Here is a 14,546-nt window from a genome sequence, read left to right on the forward strand (position 1 = left end):
CTAATACTTTGATGAAACCATTACTGCCAGCGATAAGGACAGTTGTGCTAGTAAATCGACGACCGTTGTCGACGAGAGGGCGGAAGTTGCCGCCGTTTTGGAGGAATATTTGCACAACCTAGCAACTATGGTCTTTTCTCCCTGAATGGTGATGGGATCCTGCCTGGATGCAATGGCCGCCTGTAGAGAACATTCGGACTCAGACTACTCATCAAGATTGGTGATATAAATGCGGTCTCCACTGAACTCTGCCTGAGCCGTCCGGACGAAGCCCTGTACAGCGGCGGCAACCATGTCGACTTCGAAGCTGGTGCTTTGCCCATAGCCAAAACTGCACTCTCGGTCAAAAAACGAGAACCGCCTACCGGAAGCAGCGATAGAATTTTGCAGACTGCTAACTCTAGCACTGCGCGGAGCGCCTGGGCGACTGCTTTATGTACCCCCTTAACGACGTTTACCTCGATGTTGCAGGAGCCTTGAACCTGAACAAGCAAGTCTGTTTGCGACATGTGCTGCATTATGAGTGAGCCAATATCACTGGTCTCAAGATTCTGGTCTATTCCATACAGTAGAGATCACTCCCAGTGACAGGAGAGGTTCACTGGACTTGCGAGGCCTTAGCACCCATGAAGTCAGTTGATTTGTTCGTGAGCTCTACAGAGAAGGAGTGCTTGCTTTTATGTTTAACACAGGCTTTAATAGGCCGAGAGACACCTTCTGCTTCTTCATAGACGTGGATCCCTCCAAGAGAGAAAGGAAGCCGAGTGTCGCCGTTGGCAAACTGTATGGTTTTGCAAAGTCTGCTGCATGCAGTACTGCATCTAATAGATCCAGGTGTAGAATGGAAGCTGTGCACTGTCTAATAAGCCCGCTTCCTGTCTTATCCAACGGATTCCGGTAAATGTTTCGTTCATCTCATGGAAGGAAATTCTGTCTTCAGTGTGCTTTAGGCTGAACACCGCGTTCTAAATTTGTGCAACGCGTGTCATGTAAGCTTTATAGTCTCAGAGACGTTCTGGAACAACCCTGTAAGCCTAGGAGCCATTCTCGTGTAAGACGTATGCTGCGTCTTCTCGGAACCCTTGAACCTGGGCGACGGTCCTCTCATCCTCTCGCCCGGATCGATCATGATACAGAAGCTAGTTTCGATCTTTACGAGTTGCATTTGTGTTCCAGGAAAGTCGAACCCAATGCAAAGCTCCTGTTTCTTACAATAAAAGAGTCACAGCCCAACTCTTTTCAGCAAGATACGTTCATTACTACATGTACTCCAACCCCATTTAAGAAGCATAGCAGATTGCTGAAGCTCGCTATCTCGACCGCAGATGGCCTGAAGAGATGAATTTTGAGAGATAAACAAGCCCTTATTAGTCGCTGGAAATTTAGAATAGCCGCCACTAAACGAGTTGATTCTACCAGATATGGAGAAATCTTGCGGCGAGACTATGCTAAACGGTTTATGTATAGAGACGAATCCGTCTCCATTCTCCGGATCTCAGGTTCTTTCCAGACAAGAATGGATGAAGGTTATGTCCATGAATCGCATAGAAGAATGCATTTATTCTGTCATTTCACCTTGGCCGCGGTATCCGGCAAGTCTTCATACGGGCCCAGCCCTTCAGAGACTGATTGTAACCCTACGCTGCTCACTTGGTCTTCTCTAGTGTAATCAAGCCTTACGACAGAAAGAACGTATATGCTAACACGCAAACAACAATCCTAAAGACTTCCGTTCTATACAAGTCCTGCCGCCCGGACGGCGCTATTGCAGTAACAACAGTCTCTACAGTTGAAACGTTTGAGCTTTGAGGTGCTGCCATATTTTGATTCGGGACCACCGGCATTTCCTTGCTTGAAGCCAGTATATGAGTTGGACTTCGACCCTGCGAAACGGCAGGATTCAAAGTCACTAGATGGTTAGAACTTGAAGCCACTGTATGAATTGGACTTTGACCGTGAATAACGGTAGGACTCAAAGTCACTAGATGGTTGGAACTTGAAACCGCTAAGGTAGCCGCCGAGGAAGACTGTGTCTCATGTGAAAATTCAACCAACCTTAAAGAAGAAGGTGATTTGTCTCTTGTCAAAGAAACCTGATTTTGTGGGAGACTATCAGAAAGCGACGGAACCACTAGGGTTACTTTGTCCTCTCCTCTGAGGCCACACCTGTGGCATTGAGCCACAGTTGTGACCATGCATATCGATGGAGTCGATTGGGTAGGACATCCGCAATCCTCAAAGTATATCGTGGTGTGCAACTCAGTTTCAACCACAGCGGTAGGATTTACTGGGTCAACCGTAGTGTAAAAGATGGTGGTTACTATAGAAGTTATATGCTGAGTGTTACTTCTGATTCGGGTGGTTGTCCCACTAGTGACAATGGGTTCAACCCCACCCAAAGTTAAAGAGACCGATGAGAAACCTGGAGGCAAATTCTCTAGAGTGACCAGACTTGACGGATTTGGTAACGTGGGCGAATTCAAGCTCGAGCTGCCGGACAGTGGAACCGGCGAAACGCTTGACAGGGGCGGGCCGATAGTTGAGCCAGAGGGACCAGCATTGCTCGGAATTGTTGTAGAACCAACGGTCTCAACGCGCCCAAACAAAGTTAGAAGGATGTTTGGTGAAGCAGCGCGTCGGGACACCTGTGGACCGTAATAGCTACGTCGGCCCAACGTGGTAGCGTTCGTTAGTCCACCGCATATCTGACCAGCATTGCCGGGGCAAGGTAGGTTGCAGCTAGCAGCAGGAAAAAGAGCGGTCCCTTGGAGCAAGTCTGACACAAAACATGTGCTATACTGAATGTTAAAACACAAACTTTGATGAAGGAGGGCGGCGTAGATAGGCTCACTCATTGAAAACGCCCCCGTACTGTCGTCCCTGGGACAGGTTGACACATCTCTCTTGCGTCATATTTGGATCCTGCCCGACCTGAACAAAAGATCCAAATCCTGAAGGTGACCCCAAGCATCCAATGAATGCGTAATTGTCGACATTTGGGAGGTTGGTAGCAACTACGGAGCCAGTAATAGAATTACTTGATGTTAGAGAGAGGCGACTAGACGAGGATAATGTTGCAGTAATGCTTGGAGTTTGTATGCTCGAGGTAGTACTAAGAGACTGGCTGAAACTAGTTGAAAATTGCGATGTTGACGTAGTAAGTGTTTCAAGAGATGTGCTAGTTGACAAGCCAGACGAAGGCAGAACGGACAAGCTAGAAGTTATTGTCATTTCGAATGAACTGCTAGTGTTTGGTGAAAATGATGGAGATAGTAATGTTGTAGATTCTGAAGATAATAGCGAGGAGGTAGCCATAAGGGTAGAGCCCGGACTTGAGTCTGAAGTAGATGAGGATGCTGTTAAGGAAGTGGCTGCAGTAGTGGTGGTAGAGCTGGATGAAGATGTTGAGGAAGTATCTGCAGTAGTGGTGGTAGAGCTGGATGAAGATGTTGAGGAAGTGGCTGTAGTAGTTGTAGTAGTAGTGGCAGTAGAGCTGGATGAAGATGTCGAGGAAGTATCTGCAGTAGTGGTGGTAGAGCTGGATGAAGATGTTGAGGAAGTGGCTGTAGTAGTTGTAGTAGTAGTAGCAGTAGAGCTGGATGAAGATGTTGTTGTAGAAGTGGATTCAGTAGTTGCAGTTGTAGTAGTAGAGCTGGATGAAGATGTTGTTGTAGAAGTGGCTTCAGTAGTTGTAGTTGTAGTAGTAGTTGTGGAGCTGGAGCTAGATGTTGTTGATGATGTAGTTATAGTAGTGGTTTGTGGTAAGGTTAGGCCGACGATGTTGTAAAACACTGCTACATCATCGACGCCACTAATGGCCTCACAGATAAACATTTGAAATGTTGTTTGCTGGCTTTTTACAGTGTAGGTAATTGACCGTAAGCCTGTGGACCTTGCGTGTGATATGCCGGTGCCGGCAGGCGTTGTAGTAATGAGGGGGGAACTGGATGACAACCATTGTATATTGTCAAAGAGTTGCACATCGTTTGTGTTGAAAATGATTTGCATGCTATCAGGATTTCGGTTGGCACTACTCTTTGAGATTAGTACTATGCCAGATAGATATGTCATATGAAGGGGAGGACCGACGGTTCCTGCAAGGCAAATACAAAATTGACTTGGAGATCTGTAACCTCAGGAGGCGTATTGATGGTGAAAGTCAAAAGCGCTATTTCCCAGGCCTCGTTCTGCACCCCGCATCGTGTCTGAGGTTCGTTGAGTTCCGAGTATTGTGTATTTGGGGTTTGCCCAGCGACAGCATCTCTCACCAATCCAGTGGCATGCATAGCGCCGGGACCGATTCCAAAAGGGCCATTTGTGTAAGATCCGAAGGTGTCAAAATTTCCCCGTCCGCTTACAGAGTTCGTCACTACGCTGAGCCGGTTATCCGCAAGTGAGCTTTGTGCTACCTCTAGGTAACTAGAGGCTTCTGTTACAGTTAGACTGACTACTGCACTCAAGAGCGCGAGCAAGACCTGGGCTAGAATGATAGTACGAGACAGCATCTTTACTAGCTAGATGCAAGTCACATGTCCTTGGAAGAAAATGTAGTACGTAAAAAGATTTGAAATACGACAAGTCATTTCAATGTTTAGTAGTAGGTAAGAATATTTATACAGACTCAATGTTACCTAGAGATAGGATAGGGAAGTAAGGGGTAAACGTAAACATTGAAGGAATAGTAGTGTCTAACAATTAATGCAAATTCTAATTAGTGCTAGTGCGGAATGTGATTCAGGGCGCTTGTCTTTTATGAAAAGAATTCATCCTATCAACAGACAATGCACCGAGTCATAAAATATGTAATAAGATTGACAAAATTTAAATCTTTATGTCTTCCCTTGTGCCAAGTTACTCCATGCTACAGAGTTACCTTTTAGGTAGGAATCGACATCAGAAAACCAGTGTTCAAATCCACGACACTCTACAGCACATTTGTGAATACAGATGGTGATCTCGATGTGGGTTGGGCGGGCATGGAGCTATTGTGTGGAATTTATGGAATGGAAACCTACTTTGTCTAACAATGGTAATTAATGGGTCGCATCCATGCTATGGTGACGTCGATGTTTTCACCACTCGTCCATTGGAATCCTGACCACTCTGCCCTACATCTGAACCATCATCATTACTACTACAGAGTATTACCACTACTATTACGAGGCCGCAGATGGCGTTCCTCAGGACGGCGACAAAGGCTCGTCGCAAGACACCCAATCCTTGGCGGAAGAACCGACACCGGAACCCGAGGTCAAGAAACCTCCTCCGAAGCCTGAAAGCGGTGGCGGAAGCATCGGCATCAGGACGGAGGTCCAGTGCGCAGTCCAAGTCCCGTGTACCAGCGCTGGCAACCTTGCATTCGCTTACTGCAGACCATCACTCATTTCACCCTGGCCCTCCCAGTTCTTTGAGGCAATGCGCGCGGTGTAATATTATGTTGAAGTAATTACTTGAGGCTCCGTCCCTGTCCCGCAGAGTTTCCCGTGATGGCACCGGGCCGCCCCGGTCTCGGAGCATGGGTGCATGCACGCGTTCGTTCCAATGCGCCTCAGAGCAATCCTCGACCTGCGCCAACTCGGCCTCATCGACCACGGCGATGGAGCCTCCAGCTCGGCGAGAAGCTGCGGGCGCAGCGCGGGCGGCGTATTGTCGATGTGCAGACTACTCTGTTCTGTTCGATCTCGACCTTGCGATTTTTTTGAAATCTCGCCCGTAGGCCATCGCCTCGGTCTGAATCGTCGCGGGAACGATGCTTGAGTCCTCCGCGACAATTATTATTTTAAGACGCCAGAAACAAGAGGATCTCAGGGTGTTGGTATCAAAATGGAGTCGCGAATTCTCCTTAAGAGCGGCAGTATTACGTATCTTTGTTGATGACAAGGATGATAATGATGATGAGATGGGTAGGGAGCTTCCCTTTTTTTTTTCTTCTTTTTTTTTCGGGCGGCCCCGGGGCCCTGGCGCGTGTCGCGTCGCTTGACGGCCTTTCTGCTTGTAGCCTCCTCCATCTAGTTAATATTTTGTCTTGTGATGGTGGATAAGGTAGAGGATACCTACCTAGGTGGTTGGCTTACACAAGACGCACCCAGACTCTCTGGGTGCGGCTTACTAATCAGCTAATCAGGGGTTGCTCGTTTCCGTTAGCAGAGGCGCTGGGCCCGCTTGGGCGGGGTCGAAAACCAAAATCTCACACCAGTCGCGACAGACCCGTCAGTAGGCGACTCGCCTGCGGATTGATTGGCTTTCTCCGTCTTGAGATGTGTTCTCGCCCAATTGCATGCGTCGTTCTCGTCGGCCGGTCGAGGCATTGCGACTAGGGGTGACGCGATTTTGCTTCTGCATATTCACATTGACTGGGTCAGATTGACTGGGGGCCGATGACTGTACAGCGACGCTTGTTGTTGGGGCTGCGCTGGTTTAGCGGCGACGACGGCGTGGGTTGAGTTGAAACGCTTGCGAGGTCGGGATACCGAGTGAGGAACAAGGCTATTGGGGATTGTTTCCAACACTGTAGGTTGACCTGCGGGTTCCAGTCTGCTCAATTGAGCGAAGATGACTTTCTTTTCGTGCAATGGATGACGTGTGACTAGAGAGCCGGCAGCTAACTTTTTGCGAAAAGTGATGGTGCTCAGTCGAGTGTACTAGTGTGTATGTTATGTCCCTCGAATAGCTCCGAGGCCGAAATCCAGATGGCCGGGGGCGGACCCGGCCCCACTTCGACCGGGGAGCGGAGGTCCTTATCAATTCATCCGGTTATGCTTCTTACTCCTCATCACGTACCTGTTCTCGCCATTTTGTTGGTTTTCACGTGAACGTCTGGTTCACCACCAATACGAATCTTCAATCAACGCCTGATCCACTCCTGCCCCTTCCACCGGAACCAAAATCATTGCCGCACATCCTCGAGACCATTTCATGTGGCGCTGAGGCTCCGAACGCCGTCCCGCACCGCCACCGTCACCTTTCCACTGTTGGCTAAGTCTCGTGCCCTCTTGCTGTTGCTTCAACCGCCAACAACGACAACAACGACAACAACGACGACAGCAACATCGATGATGATGACGATGGCGACGACGACACCCAACTTCTCTGCAACTCGACACGCCCAGTCCCCATCCCACATTGCAACCCGAAGGATTGTCCTGTTTGTTCCTCCTCTATTCATCCTCCATCTCCCCACATTGTTGATTACAACCACTCATTCGTTCCTCATTATCGCCACAGCAGTCGTCCCATCACCATTGATTCATCCACACCACACACACAGAGTACATACATCTGTCACTTGGTGCATCTTTCGTTTCTTTGCTTACCTCTCCCTCAGCAGCAGCAGCAGCAATGGGCAGGGAGGTAACATCACCATCGAAAGCCCTCGAACCGCCGCCTCCAGCGTAGTCCCTCGTCGATGTCGACCATCAGCGCCTCGCAAACTACCTCCGCAACATCGACCGGGACTTGTCGGAGCCTCTCGAAAAGGTCAGAATGTCCTAGGAATCCCTTCTTGATCAATACAACGAAGCCGTCGCCGCCCGCTCCAACGTTCGGTCCGAACCCTTTACGCTTTGGGTCCTCCGCCAACATCCCCGAGACGATGATGACGACAACAACCAAGACGAAGACGAAGACGATCAAGACCGGCAGGACTCCCATCTGTCATCACATCGATGATCCATTCTAAGGATCATCGACATCGTGTACAACCCTGCCTTCAACCACGTTATGTCGGACACGGACAAGCTCACCCGAAAGACGCTTTCCTCGGTCGCACATCACTTCCAGGTGTCCATTTGGCTCCTCTTCTTCCTCCTTGGCCCCTTGTAAATGGGCATGCTTAGTATGTTAGCGAAGGAACAGGAAAATGGAGTCACGTCCATGTTCAGGGCTTGGCTACGTTGTACGAGGTCATACTCGCTAAGGCTCTATCGGGAGAGATTTGTTCCGAGGACCGACGTATTTTCTATGCTGGGACCGGAAGCGATAACTTCCTGACAACGGCGAAGGCAATTGGCAAAGCCGGTTTTGACCTTGGGGCTTTGGCATATCGGCCGAGCCAGTCTCTACCTCGCTCGAGAAGGTTACACAGGAAATTTTCCAGGGACAAGCACAGTAGGCGGAAATCGATATTGCATCCGAAGCCCTCGTATCCGCCGATGTTTCACGATATTTCGGATGGAGGCCGATCAAGTCAGAGAAGGATTAGAGACACGGCCAATCAGCCCTATAACATTGAGGGCACGGGGGAGTTTGGGCTGGCTGAAGTGGAAAATGGTTCTGATATGGTGCAAAGCTACAACCTATCAGGTTCTCAAGAGCAGCCGTTTCTGCGGGGGAGCTGAAATCGCTAGTGCTAGTTAGTAGTCTTAGCGGGCTGCAAGTGGCAATAGTCATGTCTTGGCGCATGAGGTTATCCCCGACTAGGCAGTTTATGGCCTGCAAGGCAAGACGGAATCTGCCTTGCGAATGGAGTTCTATAGCCGATAAGCTACTTTTGCCGACCAGGTTGACGGGTGGGCTTTTCAAGGATGGAGACCAAGAGACCCAACTTCCAACCCGTCTAATAACCTTAGAACTGTTCATAAAGATGTTTGCCGAGCCTCTTTTTCTCACAAGGGGCGTGATTCCCAGTTCGCTTCGATTCAGACCTTTTTTACTGGAACTCAAACTGAGTTGTGGGTAACAGTGTTTTGGTCAGCTTTATGGATGTTCCGCCACCGATCCCGCCCCGGCCTCCGGGATATGAAGTCGGAGGAGGGGGGCCACCGCCTTTGCCGGCGCGGAACAACTCGCCGACCAGACAGGCCGTTCCATCACCTGCTTCGCCTCAGCAGCAGCAACCAAGCTTTCAGGCACCCCCTCCGCAGGCACAGTCACAGCAATGGCAACAAGCCCAATGGGATCAGTGGCAGGAATTCTTGAAGTTCCAACAGCAGCAGCAGCAACAACAACAACAACAATCACAGCAACATTATTCGGCACCTCGGTCACAATCGCAACATGGAGGGAACTCGAACGCACCACCTGGCTTCGGTCCCCCTCCGACACAACCACCACCTCCCCCATCCCAGTGGAAAGACCACTTCTTCTACAGCAACGGGAATCCGACTCCCCCATTCGACAACCTAATGTCCATCTTCTTCTCTAAACTTGACACGCAGCGCTCCGGCTACATCACGCCGGAGGTCTGGTCCTCCTGGCTCGACGCCATAGGCTTCCCCACCGACGAGAATCTCTGGAAAAAGTCCCTCAAGGGAAACTGGATGTTCAGCGCCCAAGACACCGCCGATGCTGAACTCAAATGGTTTCTCGAGGCTTTCTACATCGACCACAAGAGTGTGATTCGGAATCCGAATGCCGCGCATCAGCTTCCCTGGGGTGGTATGCCTCTTCTATCCCTTGCGGGCTTCACCCATTTCATGGCCATGGAGGTGGCTTACGAACCGGACACTTTATTGAGGGGACTGAACAATGCGTTGAGGTATTATGGCGTTGAAGTGGGGAAGGGACCGATTCCCAGACATGTATTGCCTGAGAGGTGTCCGCCTGAGGTGAAGAGGAGGTTTGATGAAGGGAGTGCACGGCTGAGAGGGAGTTCGCAGGAGAAGTTGGATGCGCAGATTGCTAAGTCGAGGATAGAGGCCAAGGGAAGACAGGCGGCGTTGGATTTGTTGGATGATAGGCGGTATGTTTACAGATACTCTGACTTGATCTGAGGGGCGTGTGCAGGGTTTGAGTCATGGTAGTGTGGCTTCATTCGTTGATGTTTAGCATTGGATTTTAGTCTTGGGTTACGGTCGTTGCTTGAGCAGGACAGATTGTTTACCGGTAGTTCTGGTATTAGGATGACATTGATTCTAGCGAGAGCGTGCTATCTACTGATGCCTGAGCCACGTTTTGATCTGAAGACTCCTTTTGGCTGGTCGATACTAAATTGTAATGCACAAAATGACTGGAATCCACGAGCAGAGGACAGCAAGACTCGATTCTTCCTTTCAGCCTCCTGAAGGCCGTTCTAGGCAAGTAGAATATGATGGCCTTAGGATCGACGGGACGCAATCCTATGCACATTGGTTCAGGATGATCCGCGGGTTATGTACCAATGAAGTTGCTGGAAGTGTAGCCTACGAAGGGTTCGAAAACGGTAAAAGCGTTATCAATTAACTAGAGAGGGATTACGAGAGGGGGTTATAGTTGCTGACATTGCATTCTAGCCGGCATTCCTATGGAGAAATTGGCTGGTAGCCACACATTAGTTTATATCGGCGTCATGACAAACGATGATGACCTAGTCTCCTAAACCGACAATCTACATCCTCCCGCAGAATGCTGCTTCCGAAACTAGCCAAGCTATGCTAGCAAATCGCATTTCATGGTTCTTTGATCTATACTGCGCTAGTCTAGCGTTACATACAGCTTGTTCATCTAGTTTACACGCATTCCCCTATCTGGCTTGCTAATCTCTCTAGAAAGGAGAGTGAAGACAGGTATGTTTCAAGGCCTCCATGTACCAATTCACCTCATGCCTAGATCTAATTAACAAACAAAAAGCACACGGTGTTTTGTATTAGTGAGTTATTTTATGACAAGTTGACAGGTGTTGACTGGCGGCGCAAACATGATATTCTTCACCCAAACTTCATCTCTCAGCTGTCTTCAATGCACATGTTGAGCCCCTATCGCTATCAGCCACTCATTCGATGCCCGGGCCAACGGCTATATGCTCGAGGCGAAGTCATCACCACCGTCGTCGTCAATCGGCTAGGCGACACGCTCTTGCCAACGGCGCGACACTATTCGAGGTGTGGTCAGGAGCACCGGTGTCAACTAGGACGGCTACACACCTGGGAGGCAGGTGTTAGCTTAATGCTTATTATAGCAACAACAGTTGCTCTGTCCTAGTCTATAGCAGAGCAACAGACATGCTCCCAAGGAGTAGGATGAAACTAATTGAAGTAAATTCGGCTAATAAGACAAACAATGCACCTAATGGAAGGCGATCACCAATGGGGCTACATTAATAACCGGGGCAGATGCATTAAACCAGCTGTATTAGTTGCAGATTAGCACTCCTATGTAGTTGCTTAATTTACGAAGACAATTCCCCTTTGAATTACTACATCATGTCCTACGCTACATGCACCACAAGTTGCCCAAACTGATATTTTAGATATAAAACATGCTGTTGCTTAATTTCAGATAAGTCCTCACGTCCTCATTTCCTACTGGCGGTCCCTAAATACTGCCGTTCACTGAAGATGCGGCTGAGTAGGTTGAGGTGTCATAATATCCGCTTAGATAGCATCTTGCTCGCTCGCACAAGATATCAGCATAGTAGGCAGGCGTGCAGATACTAACGGCCTTTGTGGCGCGCCCGTAGATGTAACACATGCTTTGCGTTAGATCTTCAAGCAGATCAGCAACGTTCTGGAAGGGCGGCAGAATACTTTTGTAGCAGTTGCAAAATATCTCGTCCAGCACCACAAAGTAGTGCGCGGGTCGCGCGGTTCCCTGAATGGCTGCGTGTGCTTGCAGGAAAAAATCCCAGTTTCGTGCCTCTGTTACGCCTCAGTCCACTATGGTTCCAGGCTTTAGGTTGGATGAGCGGTCCGCATCGGCCTCTCAAGTAGGGTAGAAGCAAGTGTAGTGGCGCTTCCCAACAATAACCACTGTAAAATGCAGAAGCCCCTTTTCTTAATTGGCAGGTAAGTACATTTCCTAGCATGCTTTGCGCAGGAGAGGTACTTCTTTGTCAACAACCATCTGGTATTAGCCTTCTAAGACCCCATCGCAATACACAAGGATATTTTCAGGCAGGTCTCAGTGCTTTCCAATGTCTTTCCACAGTCGTAGTCGTAACTTAAGCATGTCCGTCAAGCCTGACACCATTTCCTGGCGCGCCTCAGACTGGATCCGTAGTACAGCAGGCCACTGTCCAAGCCATCTATCCACGCTGGCGACCATTCCGGCAACGCTCGGCGCACGACGGCTCGAATCTGGAGACGGGTGGGTCACGTCGATCCCCACGACCATTGTCTTATCCTCGCTGACAAGCCCAAGTTGGGAGCTGTCAATTAGCTGGTTGTTTCCGCCTAGCTTGAGGTTCATCTTCAAGGCGATATTGGCGAAGTATTGGTCCTGGCCTGTTTGCTTGGCAAGCTTATGGCCAACAACACAGATCGTGTGGATACCGTACTTTAAATCGCCGCAACGTTTGATTCGGTTGTAGAGCGGAGTGTTGGTATCCGGTAGGACAATGAGAAGGAAATCGAGATATAGGGCTGCTTCCTTAAGGAGTTGGTCCAGTTGCCCATCGTCTGAGCTGCTGAGAAGTAGCCTGCGCCCCTGCAGTGGAGGGTCCACCATGATCCCTGTTGCGTTTAATGCGCTTCCAAAGCTCTGAATGACAGCAGCCAGACTTGCCACATTGAATGCGTCTCGGTAGCTCGGTAGCGAAAGGAGCACATATGACCATTTTTTAAGAGTCCCGGCCGTGTTGAACTGCATGTCAACCATGCTCCAGTTACCCAAAAACACTCGAGCGAGCTTGTTTTGCTTGTACACAACCTTGGGCTCCGTCAGATGGCGCCCCGGAACCGTGATCAGGCTTGGCGTGACGGAGAGACCGAATCGGCCCTGGATACATCAGTAAATGCACCGGGACAAGACAGCAGAAACGTTACCAGGAGAACGTTTGTCTGCGGGGAGAGACCAGTTGTTTCGAGTCCCTCCTGGACGATAGATGTCGCATTATCTCTCGGCTTGCGAACCGCAAATCGCATCATCTGTTGCGTCTGACCGGGGCTCAGTCGCGATTTGGCGGTTTGCCCTTGTACAACAACGCAGACCTCGGGCGGAAGGTACGTTGGGTTCTCTCTCGTACCAACATTCACAACGGGAATATCTGGATTGTCGATTTGTCTGCCATATGCTATATTGTCTTGTTGAGACGAATGTCTATTGAGTGGTAGGGACGACTTACAGGTCAAGGAAAAGTCGTAAACACTAATGTATTTCCCGCTTGTCGTAGACGCAGACGGGTCGCAAGGGGCAGCCACCTTTTCTTTGTTCTTGTTCTTATTCTTCCTCTTCCTTTTCCCTGAACTCGTCTCTTCTCTTGTTGATGGTTCGGTCCGAGCCGGGTTGTCTAACCAGAACTCGACATGTTTCGGACCGGCACCGTACTCCCTTACCCTCGGCGGATGTGCAAGACCCTGACCGTCACTAGGGGTAGCAACCCCGAAAATGGTTCTGACCCGGGGAATAACCTCGCCGCTCCTGTTTGTCCTTTCGGGAAGGTGAGTAGTCCTTACCCTTAGCCTCTTCAAAAAGGCTTCAATCTTGCTCTTACTTCTTAACTGAGCATCAAATCGCAAGACCAACTGATCCAGCGGACCTGCTTGATAGAAGGCCCCGTGGCTGACATTGATATTGACCAAGATCCGGCAGGTTGCCGCTCGAACGCTGGCAAAGAAACCTCGCATGGCGGTTAATCCAGCGCCAATGTCTAGAGCGGAAGAGCTCTGGCTCAACGAGAAAGTCTTGGATGAACCAATCGTGATGAGATGCCCAGACGACTTGGAATAATGGTTCAGAAGAATGTTGAATGCCTGGATCATAGGCAGCTTTTCGACATAGTTTGTCGTCAAGTCAGTAGACGCCAGGTACTCAGTAAGCTCCGCGATAGTCAAGGTACCCGCATAGCGGAGTCGCACGTCATACTCCCTAGCGTTCTCCCGAGGCTCATCTTCGCCCTCGGCTCGATAGCGGATTGGGAAATGGATGTTATCCTGAGACAACTTTTGCCGCGAAAGCAGAGTCGCTTTGAAGTCAGAAACAACATCCTGCTGGAGTGCTATCAGTGCCGGCGCTTGCAGCAGAAGTCGGATGACCTGGGTCAGTTTCCTGCCAGTCGTACTCGGGGACACAGATATATCGTATCGGTAGAGCTTCAAGCTGGGAGACGTGACCAATTCGACATAGTTAGCCCAGAGTGTGATGGGGGTGCCTCTCGTACCGTATCCCGGCCGCTGAGGTAAGACAGTTTCCAAACTAAGCTTATTCAAAGATGGCGTGGCTCTGTCAGCCTCGAGAGCGTCTTCTATTGTAGTCACAGCCGTATCAGGTCGAGGAATGCTTCCATCCTGTGTCCTATCTAAGAGGTTAGCCAGCTGTGCACGATATTGAACGCAACTAAAAAGCCGCACGAGAAGATTAGGGCTGCACCGCATGGTCCGCGCCCAGGAGCACCTTGGAATCTGCCACGGCCACCCCGGAAGCCACCGGTACCACGGCCTCTCCACCCACTGCCACGATGGAGTCCTCGTCCACGAGCGCCTGAGCCTCGGCCACCTGTTGACATTTTTCTGACGGTGTAAGATCTTTTGACAATATGATATTGTAGGAATACGAAACGTCTGCGTTTACGTTTCGAAATAAATATTCTCTAGTTATGATTGAGTTTTCATTGAAGTGAAGTGTGAGATTCGCAGAACACGGTCTAAATATATATGTCTCCCCCGTCAAAAGGTGTGTGGCGTCATCAAAAATGC

General features: G+C 49.7%; 4 protein-coding genes across 4 annotated transcripts; 2 read left to right on the forward strand and 2 right to left on the reverse strand.

Moving 5' to 3' along the window:
* Nucleotides 1-1,676: 1,676 nt before the first annotated feature.
* On the reverse strand, nt 1,677-4,505 carry CDEST_15270 (Putative carbohydrate-binding WSC; the record flags this gene model as incomplete). The annotated part of the gene is made up of 3 exons (XM_062931426.1): nt 1,677-2,793; nt 2,852-4,030; nt 4,090-4,505. The coding sequence occupies 3 exons, from the start codon at nt 4,503-4,505 to the stop codon at nt 1,677-1,679; spliced, it is 2,712 nt and encodes a 903-aa protein (XP_062787477.1).
* A 2,547-nt stretch (nt 4,506-7,052) lies between these two features.
* On the forward strand, nt 7,053-8,336 carry CDEST_15271 (uncharacterized protein; the record flags this gene model as incomplete). The annotated part of the gene is made up of 3 exons (XM_062931427.1): nt 7,053-7,144; nt 7,328-7,476; nt 7,855-8,336. 3 exons carry the CDS (start codon nt 7,053-7,055, stop codon nt 8,334-8,336), a joined length of 723 nt encoding a protein of 240 aa, XP_062787478.1.
* Nucleotides 8,337-8,619: 283 nt separating this feature from the next.
* CDEST_15272 (uncharacterized protein) lies at nt 8,620-9,816 on the forward strand. The gene has a single exon (XM_062931428.1). The coding sequence runs from the start codon at nt 8,697-8,699 to the stop codon at nt 9,708-9,710; it is 1,014 nt and encodes a 337-aa protein (XP_062787479.1). The 5' UTR covers nt 8,620-8,696; the 3' UTR covers nt 9,711-9,816.
* A 1,965-nt stretch (nt 9,817-11,781) lies between these two features.
* CDEST_15273 (Putative PAZ domain, Piwi domain, ribonuclease H-like superfamily, argonaute, linker 1) lies at nt 11,782-14,225 on the reverse strand (the record flags this gene model as incomplete). The annotated part of the gene is made up of 3 exons (XM_062931429.1): nt 11,782-12,630; nt 12,678-12,925; nt 12,977-14,225. 3 exons carry the CDS (start codon nt 14,223-14,225, stop codon nt 11,815-11,817), a joined length of 2,313 nt encoding a protein of 770 aa, XP_062787480.1. The 3' UTR covers nt 11,782-11,814.
* Nucleotides 14,226-14,546: the final 321 nt, after the last annotated feature.

The sequence above is a fragment of the Colletotrichum destructivum genome, chromosome 11 (genome assembly GCF_034447905.1).
Source record: "Colletotrichum destructivum chromosome 11, complete sequence".
NCBI classification, from domain to species: Eukaryota; Fungi; Ascomycota; class Sordariomycetes; order Glomerellales; family Glomerellaceae; genus Colletotrichum; species Colletotrichum destructivum.

What these genes read in the sequence shown, in the direction of transcription:
- CDEST_15272 (XM_062931428.1), top strand. Translation starts at nt 8,697, where the DNA reads ATGGATGTTCCGCCACCGATCCCGCCCCGGCCTCCGGGATATGAAGTC.